The 24,522-nt window shown below is 33.0% G+C and overlaps 1 protein-coding gene across 1 annotated transcript; it reads right to left on the bottom strand.

Annotated features, from left to right (window-relative positions):
- Nucleotides 1-1,336: 1,336 nt before the first annotated feature.
- On the bottom strand, nt 1,337-2,657 carry LOC144555713 (protein LURP-one-related 3-like). Its single transcript, XM_078304118.1, has 3 exons — nt 2,321-2,657; nt 1,804-2,028; nt 1,337-1,480 (listed from the first exon to the last, which is right to left on the bottom strand). The coding sequence occupies exons 1-3, from the start codon at nt 2,579-2,581 to the stop codon at nt 1,346-1,348; spliced, it is 621 nt and encodes a 206-aa protein (XP_078160244.1). The 5' UTR covers nt 2,582-2,657; the 3' UTR covers nt 1,337-1,345.
- Nucleotides 2,658-24,522: the final 21,865 nt, after the last annotated feature.

Here is a 24,522-nt window from a genome sequence, read left to right on the forward strand (position 1 = left end):
TCAAAAGATATTTTGAGGATTTTGTTCTTTTTGAAGTGTTCCTAGCTGGCTTTTGTAGAGGTATATCACACTAACCAACCAAATTATTTATATCGTGGAATACTTAATTAATTTTTCCCCCTTTTTTTGCTTTATTTTATTGTTCAAATCTGTGTCCTGACTAATCATAGGGGTTGGTAGCAACAGCATAAAATATTTGTACGCAAAAGGTTTGCATAGGCATTGAACTTCCATATCACACAGAGGATGCATGATTGTATTTTTCCTTTGAAAAATTAAAGAATTCGCACTAATAATACAGTTCTTCTAGATGCAAAAAAAACCATATTTTTTTGGTGGAACGATTCTCGTGAAGGGAAAGAGACTAATCCGCTTTAAGATTAGTGCAGATTAAAACAGATGATTTATTATACACGATAATAGACTATAGAGGTAGCCCCAGTTTTTGTGTGTTTTGTGGGGTCAAATCTATCACATGAAAAGGTAAAGGTCTTAATTCATTCATTAATTATGTGCACTTTTTCTTCATCTTTGTTTTCTTTCTTAATTAATTTATATTATTTGATGTGATAGGTTTTGTTTTGTTTAGAGTTATAAAATTAACAATTAACTTGAGGTCCCCTAGTGTTGAATCAGCAAAGCAAATGCCAGACTCAAGACTGCTGTATGATTGGATCCCTGTACCAGTTGCTATTCCTTAAATCTTATATGTTGAGACTACAAATTTGGTACCGGTACCAGTTGACTTCTGAGATTTTGGTCAACTGGTAATGATTACATATATATGAATTGAACTATTCTATACTTTTCTGATTGGGAAACAAAGAAAACATATTCCATATTTGAATTGACTGATTCTAGACTAACACTTGTGATGTGATATGTAAACAATGAAAAGCATATTCCAAATAGGTTCTATTATTTTATTGTTTTCAAAGGAAAAGAACCTCATACATCACCACACATTAAATAATAAATCAGCATAAATATAATATAAAGGAAAAAAAAACTGTTCTTGTTAATGAATGTACAACATGAACAATTTGCTCTTTTGCCCCTCTTCTTTTCATGAAAATGCACAATTTGGCAACTGTACATAAAACATTAATTACATAGTCTGCCTTCAGATAAAAGGATTTTATCTTAGTAATTAAACAAAATACAGGGGCTTCTCTCCTAATGGACACCCCAAAAATTTGAAACCCCAGAAAACAAAAATTAAAGAAAAGATACACTCAGAGCTAGTAGTATTGACAGAATAATCACACCTATATTTAAACTAACCTAACTAGTAACCATACAAAATTTTACTCAGATTAGATGTTTATTTTAATTATAGTTTTTCTCATATACTATGGTTCATGAGGCTATAAACTAGAACTAGACCCATAATTAGAGAATGATCTATGTTTGGTTCTACTTCCAGAGTTAGCACATCATCTCCTAGAATTATCCCTGATTTTGTCACCTTCCTCTTCACCTAAAATAATGAAAAATATATATATATATTAGTTCCAATATAATGGGGAAACCAAATCATCAAATGATCAGTGAATGATTAAATTTAGAGATTATGTAAAAATAAATTCTATTCTGGTTACAAAGATACTAAGTAGGCTTTAAGAACTTGAAATCATGAAATTGGAAACTCATATATTGGATTTTAAGAAATGATATCTATTACTAAATAATAAATATGCCAGCATATTTTAAAATTTGTGGCATAGGCAAATTAATGTATTAAACAGAAAAGAGAAAACTGTTCTACAGTGTGAAATCGAAGAAAAAATTAACTACAGGTACCTCAGCTACAACAAGTCCACTGGAAGTATCGAAAATCTTGCAGGATGATTTATTATAGAAACCATCGATTTTGTAATTCATAAGGCAACCGGTATCGCTCCAAAACTTGCAAAATGGTGTTTCTCTTTTAAAAATTGTACAAGCTTTCTTCACCTTAAACCAACTATTTGCTTTTATCTCTGTGTCATTCCATCTATAACCCTCCCATTTTGCAAACAACGAGCTCTGTCACATTTATAAAAAAAATATATTATTTTTTTAGCGAAATTGGCGTAGTAGATTTAGGGCATCTGTCAGAATTGGTGCAATTCACTTGTTTATATGTTTGACATGGCCATGCTTGATATGTTGACTTTGTACCAGTACTGGTAGTCCCGGTACAGTACAAATAAGCAAATTATGTTTTCAAATATGCCTTTGTTTTTGTCTCTCAGTAAGTACTGTCACCGTTCGGTACAAATATTTACCAGAAGCCTACAGTTCAAAATAACAGAGAAAAATTACATAAATTTCTTACTTTCTTTAAAATCTCGATCAAGACCTTTCCCCTTACATCCATGAGGTACACCTTCCCGTTCCACCTACAGTTGTAGTTATCGACACGGTATACAAGCGCTCCTTTCGAATTATACACAGCACAACCGCTGCTATTTAGAACAAGAGATTTCATCCAGATTGTGAAAACCTCTCTTTCTCTGCTCACATAACTTGAATAAGAACAAGTAGGGAATTGTAAAATTTGAACAGAAGGGGAAAGGGTAGAATGGACTTTTGCCATGGTGCAAGAGAGCACAAGTGCTTGGTTTGTTTTCCTTTTGGAGGAAGAGAACTGAATGTTGTTACCTTATTTCAAAGGGAAGGTTATAGTTATACTATTTATATATATCTAGTGGATGTCAGATGCTTAATTGTAATTAAATCATGAGGGAAGCACGGTCTTAATGGGTTGTTATTTATTTATTTTTTTTTTTTATATTTTCTTGAGGTGCAAGGTGAGACTAGGATGGAGAGGGAGAAATGTTTGCTTTGTTTTGCCATAAATTTGTGTAGTTTGCTTGGATTGTCTCCTTGAAAACAATAATTTTTGTTCTCAACAATCAAGCCACGCTACAAATAATACACTACAACAAAGTAGACACTTTTTACGAGGGGAAAAACACATTTATGACGGTCGTCTGTTGCAAAAAGAAAAAGCTGAACAATGAGAGTAGTCCGTCGCAAAAAGTCATTTTTTTATCCTTGCGAAAAGTGTCTCATTCTTGTTGTGATAGGACCATATTTGCGAGAGTAAAAAAATACTATTGCTGAGGACACCAGCAGAAACATGCTATTTCTGAACGTATCAGTATTACTGACATGAGTATTTGCGATGATACCGTTGGCAAAAGGCACTTTTACCTTCACGGATATTGTCTTATTCTTGCACAACTAAAATAAAATAAATTGGAAAGCTGAAACGTAAAATGCATAATGTATGACAATTGAGATTGTAATTCTAACTACTAAGCTATAAGTACACATTTAATATTTTATGAGAACTTGATTTATATTAAAAAAATTCAATTAAATTTGTATACACATGATAATTTTTTCAAAATCATGAGAGCGGCAGCTGAGCACCCATGACTTGGTTGTAAATTTGCTGCTGAGCATCTATGACTTGGTTGTAAATTTGCTACTGAGCACCTATGAATTGGTTGTAAATTTGCTGCTGTCAACAATTAATGCTCATGACTTGGTTGTAAATTTGCTGCTGTCAATAATTAATAATAGTAATTAGACACATGATTGATTTTGTAGATATTGACTTGAAAACCTTTTCATTCTTGTAAAAAAAAAAATTGTTGGTTTTACCCATTAGCATTTTGAACAGTTATTCATCACCTAATTTCAAATATTTGTTGCCTGCCATTTTAATTGTGAGATTCACAAATGTGCTAAAAAGATCAACCTCTTTTTTTTTTTTTGTTGTAATTGCAAGGATGATGTTGTTCTCATCACATGCAATGTAATTGCAAAAACACTATACATATCAAATTTTAATTTCAAGTAATAACCGAGAGCTAAAAGCTTTCAAGAAAACCAAATTTGATACATATTATTTAAATAATAAAAAAAACAAATCTATAATTTTTAATTTAAATTCACATAATATTTCAAAACTCAAATAACCTACAGATAAAATGGATATATAGAATTACCCATTTGCAATACCATGTATCCCAATCCTTTTTGTCGTTTTTTTTTATTACTGGTAGTGACCAAGTACATACTCTCTTTAATATGTTATTAAGTAAGCAAGTTTACTGTAAAGTTTTATTAACGATGATTTGGTCACCAAAGATGATAACATGTTATTATGACCGTTAGATCTTGATGGAATGGTAAATATTGAATAAAGTAACCTAAATTATAAAAAATAAATAATTAAACATTACCAAACCTGAGTAGTCACGTGTGATCATGGTGTGACGATGTGTCGTGATCATTCACGTGTTATGACTATCTTCTCAAATTTGATCAGAGCACAACATGTATAAATCTGACTTAGTCATGACACGACACGTAATATAAGTCATGGGACGATACATATTTAGATCTCTAGTAGCACACTTTTTATTTTCTCCTGGTGAATAAGTGATTCTTCTAAGTGGAGTAGCGAATCGGACCGCATCTTTTTTTTTTACGCGAATCAGTCTGAACTGACTTTCTTTTATGTACAATTTTATTCTACTGAGCTGTGAGTAAGTTCAAAAGTATGCCTTATTTTTAGGGATGCAAACGGATCGGATACGGATCGGATAGTGGTAAAACCATATCCGTATCCGTTTTCATTTTCCGGATACGGATACGGATATTAGACGGATACGGATCGGATATTAACCGGATACGGATACGGATATCCGCTTTTTATAATAGTGCATAATTTTGTTCATAATACATATTAAATTATATAATATATATCTACGAGTAAAGCTAGGGTGTGATGTGCTCATCAAGAGAGTTTGGTGAGCATAACTCTCAAAAGTTCATTGAATCGACGTCAAACGCCGAATCCAAACCGTTGAAATCCATGTACTTCATGAGTGATGCATAAACATGCAAAATTTTGAAAGTTTCAAGTTTATTTGCTACAAGGTCAAGCGGTCAAAGGAATAATAAAAATTGAATATATAAAACAACTTATGAATTAACTTATAAAATGTTCATTTCTTTGACCGCTTGACCGTACAGCAAATAAACTCGAAACTTTCAAAATTTTGCATGTATATGCATCACTCATGAAGTACATGGATTTCAACGGTTTGGATTCGGCATTTGACGTCAATCCGATATACTTTTGGAGTTGTGCTCACCAAACTCTTTTGGTGAGCACATCACACCCTAGCTTTGCTCTATATCTACTATTTGAATACGGATAATTAAAATTCAAAACCATATCCGTATCCATATCTGCACGGATATTCGGATATCGGATATCCGTATTAAATTTTCGGATACGGTGGGATAATATCCAACCCGTTTGCACCCCTACTTATTTTCATCCAAAAATAAATACAGGTATAAATTACCACTAAATTTAAAAAAAAAAAAAACTTGTAATATAGTGACTATCTCTGATCCTCTTTGAATCTGCCAATGTACATACATAACAATATTTACGGCACTTATTCAGAAAGATACAAAAAATAATCCATGGTATAAAGTTCTCCCTCGTAAACTCTGTAATTTGGAAAAGAGCGCTTAATTCAACGGCCATTTTTATTAATAACCCAAAAAAAATAATTTTTTATAAATATACCCTCAAAATATGATTTTTTTTCAAATATGCCCAAACCGCTCGGGACACGGGCGGTCTGCTTCTATAGCAAACCGCCAGGAACACGGGCGGTTTGCTCTTTTTTTTTTTTTTTTTTTTTTTTAGAGATCTGATTTTTTTCTTAATATTTTCATTTGTGAAGTTTTAGTTTTTTTTTGTTTAGGGTATTTGCCAAAAAATAAAACATTTGATATATTTATAAGTGGTGTCGTAACTTTAAACAGTTAGTTATGAATTTCCAAAGTTTAATTTTCGAAAAAACTTTAAACACCCATAACTTTGGCTAGGAAAGTCAAATTTATGCGTATGAGCACTTTTCGGAAAGTCGAATTTATGCTAAGGGACCAAACCGCCCCCCCCCCCCCCCCCCACGGGCGGTTTGCTATAGGTTTAGGGTTTTTGAATAAAAAAAATATTATTTGGTAATTCGTTATAATTAAAATTCATAAAAATATTATTGGTTATGATATATATTTTCTAAGTGTGGTGAGATGAATGGGTGAGATTATCTTTTTTTTATGGAGATAATTAGTTACAACATAATTATAGTGAGTAACCTAATCTAATATTTTTTAATACTAATCGAAAATTTTATTTAATACTAATCTATTTAAATATGATATTATATTTATTTAATGCTAATTTAATATTTTATTTTAATACTAATCTAATATTTGAACTAATATTATATTACATTTAACATTTAAATTAATATTGTATTATATTTAATCTAATATTTTATTTAATCAGAAACTAAAATTAGTTAAAACTTATTAGTTACAACATAATTATAACAAATCAAATTAAAACATATCAGATTATAACTAAGCAAGTTTTAAAACTAAGCAATTTTATAGACTAGCAAATTATAACTAATTAGTTACAACATAATTATAACACATCGAAATAAGTTCACACTAGCAAAATAGTAGGTTTATCTGCCCCTGCCACCACGTCTCAATAGACCTAACAAACGACTAGTTCTACTGGTACCAGCTGCAGGTGCGGCATTACTTGTAGAGCCTTGGCAACTAGATGATTGGCTCGGAGGAGGGGGGGTTGTGTTCTACCAGTTGCTTCAGCAACAACTCTGGCATTTTCTCTTTCGTTGTGCTCGTTTATGGCATCTGAACATAAGAACACAATTCAGTTAGTAATATAATAAGATCATAAATGTATTTCGTACAATGCTACATAACGGCGAGCCTGATTTCCCGACGGTCGCCTGCCACTCATCTCGTCCATGGTCATTATAATACGCTTGTGTCTCCTCCTCCCCTTTCTTATCCATCCTTCTGAAGGGAGTATTCTATCACCGACATATGAGGGCCACTCATGCTGATCGGGATAAGAATGGAAAGATCCACCCCAAGTGGAAGCAAGGTAATCGGTACGGTACATGTCAGCAACATAGTGATCCTCACAGTAGTTCCTCACTCGGCATACCGCCATCACGTGATTGCAGGGTATATGACTTAGCTGGGGTCCTTGGCATGTACAGGTTACCGCCCTGGCATCTCCGAATTTAACCACGTACTTGCAAGCCCTCTTGACAAACGCCATTGTGCCATCTGGTTTACGGCTGGTAGGAATGTACTCATTTGGATTTTGCACTTCGAATTCTGTTCCATCATTACCCATCGGGATCACGGTCATAGTTGCACCTTTGTCCCTGTGTCGTCTTAGTTTCTCCTCCACCCTTGTTGAAAATGACTGGTTCATCCTTATTAATTATGCAGCCTTAGCACGCCGTTCCTGAAACCAGGCATTTAACTTGTAGAATGTGTCCTCTACAACTGCAGCCACAGGCAACATCCGGCTCTGCTTGAATACTGCATTCAGCGACTCGGATCTGTTGGTGGTCATAATTCCCCAACGCCAACCTCCATCACGGGATTGATATATTTTCTCGTATGCTGGATCTTCGTTGACATCTCGGGGATTATTTTTGCCCACCTTCATTAAGTAGAGATTTGTCTTTGGCATGTACTACATAAAAAATAAGGAAATAGAATAATGTAAGTAAACAATTGTATTAAAAAAATTTGTTTTCTTAAAGTACAATAATATATGTAAACAATTGAAATACATGTACCCCTGGTTGTCATAAGGGTAGTGCTGGTGGTACCCCTGGTTGTCGTAATGTCACACCCCAAATCCCGCGGGTCTGACAGCCTGCCGCGTGTATAAATCAAGCGTCACATATACACGCAAGGCAGTGGATCTTTTATATGCATTACCAATATCCTCACTTGCTGCGTCCGTGTAATGAACCTGAAAATAATCGGGAGGGTGGGGGTGAGAATAAATTCTCAGTGCGAATTTGCCACAGTTTAGATTATTGGACTTGCAATCAAACTCTATATTCAAAAATGAAACCCAAACAATAACAATTCAAACAGATATATATAATCATAAATAACAGAATGCCAATGCTCGACAACAATTAATCAACCTGAAACACAGTTCACGGAATTTTCAAGATGAATTTCAAACACAACAGATATTTTGGCTTAACTCAATTCATTAGGGCTTGTAGCAATCACAGATGTTCTTTCGAGCTGGACCCTTTATCAAACCCACATCTGTAGGGTTACTGACACCTACAGATGGCCAACCAAGCTGGACCCTTTATCTGACACCCATCTGTAATCGCTTGCCTTAACAGTTATTAAGGTCTGGTTCAAGTCACATAAAGAAAATCATTTTTAGAATCGTTTCCAATATTCGTCATATTCAATTGACCTTCCAAATGCATTAACACGTAGGAGAATGCCATCGAGCCATAGACGTTACACATGTCACCCACGATTTCCAATCACATCTCATAACATAATCACCCTCCCTCGTCCCAACCGGTACTGGGAATATCGAGGGCCATTCACCTAAGGCCATTTAGGATCCTGGGAATCCAAGTCAGCATACAGCCCGACTTGGCAAATTCATTGGATCCAAGTGCTTAACTTCGTAAATCCATTCACATACATATCCAAATCAAATTGTGGTGACTTTCAATCAAATCAGATCATAATAGATCGACACAACCTACAACCATACCAGCATGCAAATCACTCAAGTCATATCAATTCGAGTTTAATTTGATTGGGCTATGCAAATGCTTTACACAATTCAATGATGCAATCAATGAGATTCAACATGACAAACGAATAACAATTTAATTCCTGAAAATAAAGTATCAAACAAGTCCAAGAATCCCGCACCTTATTATGACGAGCGTACCGCTTAGTTACGGATCGGGCGTCTCGAATTACCTCGCGATATCTGGCTCGACTGAGCCTACACCTATATTATACGATTACTTGGTTTAGTTCGGTTACATTCTCAAAACTTAAATTCCAAAAGCCGTCTTTCCATTCGTCAATTCTTTTATACCTTTCGGCTCATTTATAACCATTTTAATTCAAGTCCAATTTACTAAGGCCCAAAACAATCAACCATTTCAATTTAATTCAAGTATAGCCCAACAGCAAAGTCACGGCTATCATTCCATATAGATTCACATGGTTCTTTAATTCTTTGATTTGTGCATTCACACTCTTGTAAAAATATTTCTCAAGTTGACCCGGGATCAGGCTTTGGCAGGTTCACTGGTACAGTGTGTAATACGCTTTAATAAATACCATGTAGTATAAAACCATGAAGACTTTGTTATATATATGTTTTTATTCAGAAACCAATTCATTTTATATCAGTAAAAGAAGCATTCAATTAAACTAGATATTACTACACAAACCATAAGACAGATACATACATTTGTGCCGAATAATCCAATTCATATAATTTCACATATGGCCGGCCACCATTTCAAACAAATCATTTCTTACATTTTAGTCCCTTTAATTCATACAAATCACCATGGTTCTATATTTTACAATTCCGACCATTAATAAAATCATTTTGCAATATAACCCCTTATACTTAATTTACTCGAGCAATTCGATCGAGTCGGGAAAATCAACAACCCGTACTCGAAACTAACAAATTCACATCCTACGACATTAATCAATTCATCAAGACACAAATCAAGAATTTTAGAAATTAACCGAAAGAGAAAACATCGAAAGAAAGTGGTCGATTCCGAGGGTATTGTCCCGTCTCACGGCCGTCGGAGCAGATCAACACTACCAATTTCATGCGTCTTCAAGCACCAATTTCGCACAGGGACAGCACCAATCAAACACCGAGACGGCACCCCTCAACCCTAATTCCTAGGGTTTCATGAGAGGGGAGGGGAGGCAGAAAACGAGAGAGAGAGAGCGGGTGGTGGGGTCTCCCGAACCGAGAAGGAGAGAGAGGAGAGGGTGGGGTGGCGGCCGGTGGTGGCCGTGGCAGTGATGCAAGGGGAGAGGCGGAGCCTGTGTTTTTTGGGCGTAGAGGTTCTGGCGGGTCAGGTGGGTCGGACCGAGAAGAGGAGGAGAGGGAGATGGGGCTGGGGCGCGGCGCGGCTCGCCGGCGACGGAGGAGGGAAGAGGGGGCGGAACCCCTCTGATTTGGCGTAGAAGAGAGGAAGGGGGTTGGGGGTTGGGGCTGTCACGGGTAGAGGGAGAGGAGAGAATGAGAGAAGGAGAGAGTGGGGGGGGGTATTAAATGGGTTGCTTTAAGATCCGTGCTGAGTTGAAATCCAAAGGCCAAATCAATTCAGAATATAATATAGTTCATGAATTTGAATTTTAAAGGTTATGATGATCTAAATATTTGTGTTAAATCGAATCGAACGGTTCAGACAATTTCTGATTTTTAATATATGGTCTCAATTGGTTATTTTAAGACGTTCTATGTTACAAAAATTAGAATCAAGTCTCGTAAAATTCATTATATATTCGTTATAATATTTCAGGTGTTAAATTCTAAATTTCAGATTCGAATAAATCGATTCCCTTTATATAAATTTTATATATTCCATTAAATCTCTAAAATTCCTAAATGAACAAATTTTATAAATTCAAAAATCCAATTGTACGAATAATTTTGTATAATTATGCTCTTATTTGGAATTCAATTTATTTATTTATTTACACGAATCTAATTCAATCAATTTCTTCTTTTCTGAAAATTAAAAGGAATTGTAACGAATTTTCTAAGTTTCTAATTTACTGAATAATTATAATTTTATTCCTAGTGCTATATTTTATTTTATTTCTAAATCTCTAAATTTTATTATACATAATTTCATACATTATTTATATTTCGAAATTTTAGTTTCGTTTTAGTCGGTCAGAAAATTTCTGAACGATCGTTAAGTTAATTAAAACTTTTTATTTAAGCCAAATGATCGATTTAGAAATTTTAATCATGTTTTAAAATTTCGGAATGTAACACGTAAGGGTAGTGCTGATGGTACCCCTGGTTGTCGTAAGGGGAGTGCTGATGGTACCCCTGGTTGTCATAAGGGGAGTGCTGATGGTACCCCTGGTTGTCATAACCTGAAGGTCCAGCCCCAGCCAAACTTGAAGGTCCAGCCCTATTTCGGGGAACCCTCTTTGAATATATGTCCATTACCGGGACCCCACTAGCCACAAATTGAGTGTACATAACTCTCCACAAATTCACATCTGTTATTGGAAACCTAACAAAGTAAGGTCTACCCCCCCCACGTGAGTTGTCAATCCGTGTAACCAATTATATTTCATACCTGTTGGGGTTCACAGCAGTCTTTTCATATATTAGCTGCTTAAGTTCCTGAAATGTGGTATTTTCATTAATCTCGAAGCCAAATGCGGCATCTTTCGTGTACTCCACGCCATCTTCACCTCTTTGTAGCTTGCCGCCCACATATAGTGCAACTAACATCTTTTCCTTGACAAACTACATTTAAAAAATAATTTTCTAAGGATTAAAGTAATTGTACAGTAATTATAACGGGTACAATAATCAATGCCTAATTAGAAAATAAAAAAATTAAAAAAATTTATGTTGCTACAGTAATTGCAACAGTAACAGTAATTGCAACAGTTGTATTAATTAATAATTAGCAAATAATTAACAAGAAATTAAAAAAAAACCTGTTGCTACTGTAAAATCGCCTTTCAATCGCCCGACAATCGTCTTAAGTTCTCTCTCAAACAGTAAAATCGCAGCATATGAAATGTAGTTTACAGAATGGTTGGAGTGGGCAGGAGAGAGAAAAAAATCGGGTTAAGTAGGCACCTATAGCAAACCGCCCATGGGGGGGGGGGGGGGGGGGGGGGGGGGGAGGGGCGGTTTGGTCCCTTAGCAGACCGCCCATGGGCCAGGCGGTTTGCTTATCTATTGGGTCGCCCGTGGGCCTGGCGGTTATGTTAGTTTTGAAAAAAAACAGAACTGATGGTTATTTTTAAAATTAACTTTTTTCTAAAGGGTATTAATAAAAATGGTTGACTTTAATCTCTTCAATTTTCATTTCTCTTAATTCTCAAATGAGTTAAGATTCTTGATGATATTCAACTGACAAATCAAATCAGTGGTCCTTAATTAGTGTTATATTTAGACTTGTCATATTCAACTGACAAATCAAATCAAAGTTATAAAAAGTTACGACACCACTTATAAATATATCAAATGTTTTATTTTTTGGAAAATACCCTAAACAAAAAAAAACTAAAACTTCACAAATGAAAATATTAAGAAAAAATCAGATCTCTAAATAAATTTAAAAAAAAAAAAAATGAGCAGACCGCCCGTGTCCCGGGCGGTTTGGGCATATTTGAAAAAACTCATATTTTGAGGGTATATTTATAAAAAAACTATTTTTTTTGGGTTATTAATAAAAATGGCCGTTAATTCAAAGGGCAACTCAAATAAAAAAAGAAAAAGAAAAAAAAAAGAGGTCAAGTAGAGAGCAAATGCTAGATTTAATTAGTGAAAGTAATGGCATAACTACAAAACTAGTATGTGTGATATTTTTAAATGTTTTTTAAGGTGTCATAGTATAAAAGATTATATATACCGAGTATTTGTTCGAGAAAAAGAAAAATGCTCCAATATTGTTTGCATTTCTGGGTTTTTACATTTTACATTTTCCAAGTTGCAAGTTTGTTTACCCATTCTTCTTCTTTGCAATTTCGGCAAGAGTTATATATATTTTTATAATAAAATTATTTGACTATTTTGATAATGTTTTTCAAATAAAAGGTTCAAAATAAATATAAATTTAGTGGCGTCACATAAGTATAATTAAGAAAAATTTAAAATTCGAGTACTGTTGAATAATTTATTAAAAAAACAAATAAATCAGATTATTGAAAATTCATCATTCGATCAAAAAAGCAAAATATGTTAAAATGTTACTTTTTATATGTATGATATTTGTATGGTATTCATCATGTGACAATGTTGATTTTCAAATTTAAATTTTATTAATAAAGATTGTAAAAATACATTATATATTTATTAGTCGTCAAAGGATTTCATACTTTTTATAAATATTATTATATACTTCTTCCTTTTTATAAAAAAAAAATATCTGATGGCTGAGATTTTCTATGATGCTAGATTTTACACTTTATAGTTTTAAAATAAAAGATATATTTTTAAAGAATCGAAAATATTTTTTTCTTTTCAAGGAAAAGTAACAAAACTTTTTTTTATTGCCAAGGGACTCCATATTCACAGGCGAAGAACAAAGCAAAATTTGCATTTAAATGCATGAACCACTATATGGTCAAGTGAATACATATAACGGATTAAATTATAATCTGTGCTAAGGAGTTCATGTTCTGTTGTTATAATCCGTGAATAGAAGTTAAGAAGATTTAATTCAGAGATAGAGGTATCTTACGACTCGGACAGAAAATTAAAATTCGGACAAAATGAGTGAATCTTAATTCTCACTAAGGAATTAGTGTTCGGAAAAACTAAATGACTAAAGAAAATAAATAAGTCTAATGGAGCTTTATGGAGGCTTAATTTAAGGTTGCCGAATTGCAAAAGGGGGCCGGGATAAATGTATTGACAGAACTATTTTGACTTTGCACAGCGCATATGTATATGATTTCTATTTTATGTCTATTAGTCAAATGTTGTGTGAAGCTAAAATAGCTCTGTCAATATATTACCCAAAAGGGCTACCATTATAAATTTATAACAGTGTTTAACCATTATTTAGTCAATTTTTTTAAAGAGTCTGTGCGGTAGTTATAACTGTTAACGGTCATTAAAAACATTATACATTCATTTTGAGGTAAAATAATAATTTGTCTTAATGAGTTTTCTAATATTTCTAACATGGAATTTATAGAAAATTAAGAGTTGAGGTATGTTCTTATAATTATCAACTTAACCTTAAATGACCTTGTTAAGTAATGGATAAAACTTACAAATTACTCCGTTAATTTTTGTGCGGAAGCAGAAACAGATCTTATGAGGGTAGCAGTATCACTGGTTCTGCAAGAAATCACAAGCCGAAGTTGGAAGCCTTGTGTTTTCCAATGACTTAAAACCTTAAAGCATTAATAAAGTGTTTCTTGGTGCTCTCTATCTTTTCTCTCTTTTTTAGCCGTCACTATTATATTCATCAGAGAGAGAGAAGGATGGTTTATATAAAAATCAATGCACATTTTCATAACGGGTCGGGTTTCCCATAACGGACGTACCATTTATTAAATCCAACATCTCCCACTCCCACAAAATGGTATACCCATTTTAAACCAAGAGAACGTAATCTCTTATCTTTGTTAAAATTCATACAAGAAAATAGGTCGTGACCAGCATATTTTAATTTGAGAGCATATGTTGTTATCCAACTGTTAGGTATGTATAACAACATCTAAGTATAGTAAATGTGTAGTACTCCAGATCATCAAGTCACATTTTTTGAAAGTATTATAGGATCTGTTTTATTTATTGATACAACCATACTTATATATTCATAATTATGTTACATAAACATAATTGGTGCACCAGTGAATATAACCTAATGTAACACTAAAATGATCTTTTTCTTTTATCTAGAATCTCTTCATTCCAAATTAATTACTATCCAGATATGTTCTATTAGATCACATCATTCATGATCATCGGCAACATTTCAAAATAACTAATTGAAAAGAAACTTCAAGTATTTAGTAAAAAATCGAAGAGTACTATGAGATCCTTTTGATCTCGCGGGTCTCACACAACAAAAAAGTAGATATCATATCTTCTATTACCCTGTTGGTCAATTGCACATATGGTATAAAACATATGTTATGGTATTACTCTCCATTTCTTATGGAGCGTATGTCTAAACTAAAATCTAATACCGTACAAGTTGTTAGTTTGTAATAATCTAGAAGTCAATAATACGATAATTTATCATAAAGCTTTGTTCATGAATTGAATGCTTATTTATATATCATTTTGTTGCCTTGAGTATTATTGAATTTATGGATCATTTCGAGTTCATGACTGAAATTGTGAAACTCCATAATATAGATGATATATACTCTTAAAAGGTCACTGACCAAGGTAATTAGCAGGAACACTAATTACCGCGATAAGGTTAGTATGTGAATTAAAAGATCGTTAAGTTTTACAAACCACCTGACACGAGATGTCATTTTAATCACATAGATACATGTTCTAGGAACATGGTATTTGACATACCCCGAATGAAACATTAAATAGAATTGTGTTCGTGTCATTTATGTTTTATTCAGTGTCACGTTCTACAGTATGAGGTATTTATCGTTCCCACTGAGAAATATGTATGTGTAATTGTTATCTATCGCTGTCCGTAAAAAGCAGTCATAACGGTGGCTTTTCCATATGTATAGCTTAGCTGAGGAAGTGATAGTTTACCAAGAATACTATTTGTCCCTCGTATTTTATACGAGCTATAGCATCACTGGGCTCCTTGATAGAGTAAGATTATTTGCTAGCGGTATAATTACAAGAGTAATTATATTTGATAATCTACTCAAGATCAAGAAAAGATTCAGTTAGCAAGGATGACACACATCTACCTTGAAACTAATCTGATAGCTATGAGACAGAAGAACAGACACAAGTAAATTGTTTACTAGATTGTGATGTTGTACAGTACAGCATCATCTGTGTAATTGGATGGTCATGATGTGTTGCCAGATGCCGCTCATGATTATAAAAGTTAAAACAGTTTTAACTCTATTTACCAACATAACACAGATCCTATTGGGTCACACCATATAGGAGTTAATCGGAGAATCTTATTGTGATTGATTATAAATTGGTTATGATCAATAGTAAGATGGTTATAATTAATTATACGTGTTATAATTAAATTATAAATGTTATGTAAAAATAACAAGCAAAAACATTGGTTAATTTATAAACGTGTGTAACATGTTGTATAAAAGTTAATCGGTTAATTTATAAATGTGCATGACACGTTGTATAAATTACCGAAACAACAATCGCAAAAAAAAAAAATATATAATTGTTCAGAATAATTATACGAATATTATTTGTATTCGGGCCGAGGGCATTCGGGTCTTTTCAGATTCGTCCTTATCCGCATGACATGTCATCGATCCTATCCAGATGACACGTCATCGATCCTATCCACGTGACACGTCATCGATCCTATCCACATGACATGTCATCATCCTTATCCATTCAATGACATATCTTGTTAATAGGCCGAACTTGGAGGGCATTTTGGTCTTTTGGCAACCGACCCTAAACCCTATAAATAGGGGTGGAGGGGTAGAGAGAAAAACTTACTAATTCATTCGTACCGTTTCGTGTCGAAACGAATCGGTATTTTCTCTCTTTCTCGGTTTCTCTCCCAAATAGTGTTTCGGTTGAGAAAAGAAAGTTATACGTAGTAGACGTATAATCTTGCGGGTTGTTGTGAAGTATATTTACGGGATTGATGAATAGTGTTTTACCGAATTTCGCGGTATGTCAGTTTTGCTTGTTGATGAAACTGAGCAACCGAAAATTCATGTTTACGGGTTTTCGTCTTTTCCCTATGAATAGTGTTTTTGCAGAATTCCGCGGTTTACGGTATTTATGGCAGAAGAAATAAACCGCTCTCCGGTTAGTCCTGGTGGATAACCGATAGAGGTATCACACGTGTGATACTCCGAGTCGATTCCTTCCCTGGTGAGACTCTACTCGCTCAGTCTGCATTCCAACTGTGATTTGGAAACAAGGTATAAATATGTTATATTAATCTATTTAATTGGTAAGTAGATTAAAGTTTTAGAAATCAATCATGGAGTAGATCTGTAAAAAGGATTAAATTGGGTTTTGATGCCAAAGGAATACTGAAGGTGGACCGCCTTGGAAAGTTTCCTGACATACCTCGTTTAATCCTAAGCTTAAGTTGGCCGTTGAAATTTTTGTTCTACGGTCATTCCGCAACTTAAGCTAAATGGGCTTTTGGTTACCCCGAAACCCAACACAAGTGATAGTACAGATATACACAATATCTAACTTGAGTCCACAACTCTACTTATCATATAAATCCAATAACAGGACTCTCACTTGGCATAAGACAGTTAAGGTGAATAGTGGGTATTTCACCTTCGGTCATAACAGTATATTCATATGACCTCATCTTGATTCTCTATCAAGGCGATATATATATTTTTAAGCACTTGCTATCACATTTTGTATCATATCTAGCTTAAAATCAATCTCATTTCTATGTTCTACTAAGACATAGAAATGATTGCCTGTGTGAGAAGACCAATCAACTGTCTGACATACCTTTCATTTTATATCTCATGTGTTATGCTAAATATATTGGTATTAAATAATTTGTAACAATTATCACATAAATGAATAAGAAAATAACATTCATTGTATTTATCCCACAAATACAAATATACATAATATACTATTCAATCAAATGTATAATTACAATCTACATAACCCTATAGATTTCATATGACCAATATACAGATCTCTAGGTATTGCCTTTGTAAAATGATCTGCCACCATTTTGTGTGTAGATATGTACTGCATGCAAACTTGCTTTTTCGCCACCATGTCTCTAACGAAGTTATACTTGAGATCTTTTGTATAAGCGATTGCTGCTTGGCTATCGCTGTGTACCAATACTGAGTTAGTTTCATTCTCACCAAAACCCATATTTCTTGGTGCTCTATATCTTTTCTCTCTTTCTTGGCAGTCACTATTATATTCATCAGAGAGAGAGAAGGATGGTTTATATTAAAACCAATGCACCTCTTCATAACGGGTCGTTACCTCTTCATAACAAGTCGGGTTTTGGATTTGAGTTTCCCATAACGAGCATACCATTTAATAAATCCAACAGACCTTATAATATATTTGCCCTAAAATCCAAATTGCAAAAAATAAAATAAATAAAGTTAGGTCAAAATGTGTATTTATCATTTGATAAACCTCTTACTCCACATATAAGTTGTTAAACAAGAAGTAAAATAAGAATAAAATGGAGTAAAATCTATGTTATTAAGTTATTCTATCTTTTTAGGCAGATTAACTTATTTCGCTTATAAGATCCATTATCATATTCATTTATCCACATCTTACTCGTTCAAAAAGATTATTTAAGCCATGACTTAAATTGTTATACGAAGTATAAAATATAAAAAGTAAATAGTTTAAACAATTTAATCCTTCTTAATCAAACATATAGCGTTCTATAGCGTTAATAGCGCTATATGGATATAGCATCATCCTTTCTTTTAGATATTCCGCTATAACATGCTATTTACACTTTTGATCAGGATAATTCATATCTCATACACTACACAGGTAGGTAGCACTGGATCTGAATTCTATTACATGACATCCAATTATATATTATATTATAAATTAAGTGCATACAAAATTTGATATGGTTGGATGGTCGGTTAACGAGGGGGTGGTTATCTTGAATATAAAATGTATATATGTATTGCACTTTTTTCAAGCAATTTGAATATATATATATGCACTTTTCAAAGTAACTTTGTCTAAGTGGACTTTTACCAAACACATGAACCTACTTATTCAAATTTAATGAATGTTTTGAGCCGGTGCTAGGCGTTAAAAAGTTTTCACGAAATAAACTCGAGCAAAGCTTGAGTGTGATATGCCTCATCAATAGAATTTGGTGAGTACAACTTCAAAAACATGTCGAATCGGTTTCAAATGATGAATTCAAATGTTTGAAATCTATATATTTCATGAGTAATGCATGTACATGCAAAATTTTGAAAGTTTCGAATTCCTTTGCTATGAAGTCAAGCGGTCAAATAAATGATGAAAAATGAATATATAAAACAACTTATAAATAAGTTGTAAAAAATTCATTTCTTTGACCGCTTTACTTTGTAGCAAATGGATTCGAAACTTTAAAAAAAATTTATGTACATGCATCACTCATAAAGTACATGAATTTCAACGGTTCAAATTTTTCATTTGAAACTAATCCGATATACTTTTGAAATTGTGCTCACCAAAACCTCATGGTGAGCACATCACACCCTAGCTTTGCTCAATAAACTCAATCCCATTTTGTGGTTTACTTGAACAACTTTATCTTCTATTGTATGATCAGAGACAATATATACAATGCATGTAATAGACAAATATGTATTTAGAGTACATTATACGATGGTATAATATACTAGGAACTTTGCAAATATATAATGTAGATCATCTCGTTTTTGAAGTCTAAATAGTTGATATGAATAGTTCAATATGATCTTCGTAAAAAAAATATTTAGAGACCAACTTTTTTTATTTAACATTTTTTACTATTTTTTAAATAGATAGAAAATCGTTATTTCGAATGGTTTCAAATCTTGAGATCATGTGATTTTTTACCTATAAACAAAAGTTAATAACTTTAAACTTGTACAATTGGTCTGCAATAATTTCATATGAAAATTATATGAGCAGTTCATATTGACTATTTTAATTTTAAAAACAAATATATAAATGAGGGATTCACTTACATCCTTTTTTTTATGACACCAAATTACACTCTACATTTTCAAAGTTTTTAAAGTCCAAATAGACAATCCAGACTGTTCAACATGATGGATATATTAAAATGCGCTTGCAGATCAAATTTACATTTTTTTTTGAATTTTTTTTTACTATTTATTGAGTATTTTATAAAATCGTTGTTTTCATATAATTGAATGTTTGTACTCATCTTAATAAATAGTAAAAAAAATAAAAAATAAAAAAATTTGATCTACAAGCACATTTAATATATCCATTATGTTGAATGGTTTGGATCGACTGTTTGGACTTTGAAAATGTAAGATGTAATTCGGTGTCACAAAAAAAGAGTGTAAGTGGACCCCCCCCCCCCCCCCCCCCCCCCCCCCCCCCCCCCCCCCCCCACCCCCCCCCCTCCTATATAAATTTATGGGGGAATTTCATGTACATCCCTCAAAAGTTTTAATATTACATATTTATCCCTCCAAAATCAGCAATTACATATTTATCCTTGAAAATTATAGAAACTCACATATTTGTCCAATCTAACCCTATAACATATCAAATACCTCCAAAAATAATTAAATAGTATTTTTCAAAACTGTAAAATTAATTTTATAATATTAATTAATAATATATTGACCATTATGCTCCTTCATTTCTGTCTTTGTAGTCCGCCTGAGTTCTCTCTCTAAGACGTGAAACTTACCACTTCTCTCTCCAAACGAAGATGGAAAAATTAAAGCAGCGAGAGGCGACGAGGGATGACGGGGAGAAATATGTGATTTGGCACGTTTGGAAAGAGGCAAGAGGTTTGGAGCCTTAAAGAGAAGAGAACTCAGACAAACTAAAGAGAAATAAATAAAGGACATAATGGTCAACATATTCTTAATTAATATTGTAAAATAAATTTTAAAGTTTTAAGAAATATTATTTAATTCTTTTTGAAATTATTTGATATGTTATAGAATTAGACTGGACAAATATGTGAGTTTGTACAATTTTTAAGGATAGATATGTAATTATTGATTTTAGAGGAATAAATACGTAATATTGAAACTTTTGAGGGATATACATGAAATTCTCCCTAAATTTATAGTACAAACCAATCTACACTTTGCAAAGTAACATGACCTCATTCTTATACAATAACCAATTATATATTATAAAGTGCATACAAAATTTGATATGTTTGGATGTTGAGTTAACAAGAATGGTTAGCGGTTGTGAACTTTAAAAATAATATATGAATGCACTTTTTCCAAGTAATCGTCTCTTTAAGTGGACCTTCCTAGCTAACCTAATTTTCCCAATTGAATGAAATGCTTTGAGCCGACGCTACGCGTTAAAAAAAGTTCATTAAACAAACTCAATCCCCTTGTGGAGTTTACTTAAAAGAACTTTATCTTGTAGTATGATCAAAGACAATACCATATGATATGATCATGTTAATCTTAATGATATATTAACTATATATGCACTACATGTCTAGATCCTTATCTAGGGGGAATTTTGTCTTCTTTTATGCTCCAAAAAAGTCCCAATTAAGAAACCAAAAAGGGAGGGGGGGGGGGGGGGGGGGGGTGGGGTTGGGGTGGGTCCCAATTCATGCCAGCTGGCGCCACAGGTGTTGTGTTAAAGTTTTATTATGGCCTTTAACTTTACAGCCTATATGCTCTATTAACTTGTCCTGTGCATAGTGACAAATGAATAGTTCATATTCGGTTCGGCCGAGTCAAAAATTCGTGATTCTGGAATAATTCGCTACCACAAGAAAAGGAAAAAAAAATTCACGTTTTTTTTTTGGGAATAATTCATGATTCGCATTTTATTCGTGAATAAAACATATTATACGTATTTTCGTTTTATTCGGAGTTCGGTTCGGAAACGTTAAAAAACGAATAAAGATTAGCGTACATCATTTTATCTATGCACATGCAAAATATTATGACATTTCAACTTTGTTTTGGTTGTCACCAAGAGATTGTAAAAAAATGTACTAATGCGGATAATTTCTAGACGTTGATTTTTGAACTTATTAATTCAGATAAAACCAAAATTGAAATGTGATAATATTTCATGAGCATATAAAGAAAATAACATAGATCACATCTAACGGTTTTATTTTGACATTTATAATTTAAATTTTGAGTTATTAAAGTTTTTAAAAATGGAGGCATGATGGAGGCACAAAAAATAGAGGCATTTGAACCCTCCTCATATATATATAGTAAGGCTACCATGATTTGCAAATTAAAGTGGTTGTTTTAATTTGCGCTCATATCTCTAAATTACAAAGTTCAAATAGTCAATCCGAACTTCTCAACATGTTCTTCATATTGAAATGTGCTTAGAGACCAAATTTTATATTTTTTGAAAAAAATTTACTATTTTTTAAGAATTTTTCAAAATGTGTTTTTTGAATTTATTATTATTTTTTATTTAATGAACTACAGTGATTTTGAAAAATTCTAAAAAAAATTGTAAAATTTGGTCTCTAAGCATATTTCAATATGAAGAATATATTGAGAAGATTATATTAACTATTTGAACTTTGAAACTAGAGATATGAGCGCAAACGAATCATTCTCCAATTATACCAGACGGGTCCCAAATCACGAACATTTGACCCCACCGAAGCGAACCTGAACTATTCGTTTGTCACTATGCTATCACGTGCCTCACCTGACCTGAGTTCATGATATGTCTCATGTGTGAGTTGTCACAAAGAATCAGGTTCACCTAAGGTTTGCCACGTAGGATCCGACGCCAAGCCCTTTTTGAGTAGACATTCAAACTAACTCTTCCGGAATCTCTTCTTTCTTTCATTTTATACAAACAAACATAGTTTGAGTGTTTATTTTATAACAAATAAGTTGGCTGGATTTTGACCATTTGTGGAATCAAGTTACATCCTCTCCAATGTTCTTTTCAACTGGAGGTGACTTGTTTGCATAAGAACATTTTAGTAGAAGAGGAGGGTTCAAATGCCTCCATGTTTTTGTGCCTCCATCATGCCTCCATCTCTCTCCATCATTTTTAAAGTTCAAACAGTCAATCCGAACCGCTCAACCTAACCTCCATACTAAAATATGTTTGGAGACCAAATTTTATATTTTTAGGAATTTTTTTACTATTTTTTTAGATAGGTACAAAATCAGTAAATCTGAACCATCTAAAAACAATATTTTTGTACCTATCTAAAAAAATAGTAAAAAAATTCCTAAAAATATAAAATTTGGTCTCCAAATATATTTTAGTATGGAGGTTAGGTTGAGCGGTTCGGATCGACTGTTTGAACTTTGAAAATGATGGAGAGAGATGGAGACATGATGGAGGCACAAAAACATCGAGGCATTTGAACCCTCGAATTCATTTTTTGAACAATTTAGAATATTTTAGTACATTGATGAAACCAAAATTTTACCAAAAATATAAGTGATTTTTTTACATTTTAAATTAATCATTGTACTTCAATTTACATTACATAATCAATTTGGATTTACTATGATTCTATATTCATTTATAAAAAATAATATGAGTTTTGTGTGTGCTATGCTAATTAACATATTCAATCTTGGGCGAAATTAATAGGGTTTAGGAAAATACACTTGTCTATATCTAATTCAATTTTTTTTTCAAAATATGCTTCTTTTATCATAATTAAAAAAAAACAAATATATGCTTGTATATAAAATAATTATACAATTATTACCTATCATGGAAATTTTCGAAATTTTTATTGATAGCATAAAAAAAAAATAGAACACTCTCGTTTATGGAGAATTCGAGTTTTACCCAGGCCACACAATCAATTGGCGACCTCAATTAATGGAGTCTGCATAGACAATATGCAACCCCAGTTTTACTTTTTACTTTTTTTTTCTTAGAATTTGTGTGCTCTGACAACCGAGTTTGATTATAAAATTTGAGCCTTTTTAAATCAGAGAATTCGCGTCCTTTGAGATATCTCAAAGTTTGAGCCTCAATTTTTTTTTTGTATTTTATTAATAAATGTTTCGATAAAAAAAATTAGTTGGGGCCATATATTGAATTTGCAGATTCCAGTATGGAGCTGCAAATTGTCTATGCGGACTCTATTAATTGAGATCACAGATTGGCTGTAAGACCTGAATATTTATGGAATTTCCTCAAAACAGAGGTGCTTTGATTTTTTCTTTTTATGCTATTAATAAAGATTTCAGATGAAAATTTTGTCCCATCCAATCTGTTTTCTATATAATTAATTGCTTAATTACTGGCGTCACCTTGTTTTTGGATACAAATTGGTGTGGAATTTGATGGTTGATATTAAATTATTCATAGTTTTATACCGCCTATGTGCTAGTATCCCGACACGTGGCAAGAAACGCTGTATTAGTAATATAGTATCCGTGCATATGAGAGTTTTAATTTATAATTAATGCACCGTACACAAATGTACAACACAGCCACAGAGGGATAAGTGAGATAGATTATTACTGATTCTCTGTGGCCATTTCTCCACTATCTTCCGTATAATGAATTGAATCGTGTATCACTATCCAATGAGGTTAACTTGTTAAGAAGCAACTGACTTACTCTGTCCCATTGACATGACACGTTGCACGCAACAAGGGACGGAACTAGAAAATGGATATTGGAGAGCTGAAAAATTAAATATAGTGTAGTTTTATTTTGTAAAAGAGGCTAAAAGATATTAATATATATAAAAATTACAAAATTTAATGGACCAAACTATAAATTTTCAAACCATAGGAGGTGCTTAGCTCCCTTTTTCCACCACTATGTTTCGCTCCTGCATGTAACGCCTTTTCTTGTCGACATGACATATCCCTAGTTAAGTTGACATTACTGAGATTTGTTTTAATTAGTTATAGTATACAAAAAAACGTGATGTGACTTGACTAATATTCTGTGAGGTGACAATTTTTTTTTTCACATGACGCGTGGACTAGGGCTATTCATGAGCCGAGTTGAGTCTAAATTGAGGGCAACTTGGATTCAACTTG

This window comes from Carex rostrata, chromosome 6, assembly GCF_964058835.1.
Source record: "Carex rostrata chromosome 6, lpCarRost1.2, whole genome shotgun sequence".
Lineage (NCBI taxonomy): Eukaryota > Viridiplantae > Streptophyta > Magnoliopsida > Poales > Cyperaceae > Carex > Carex rostrata.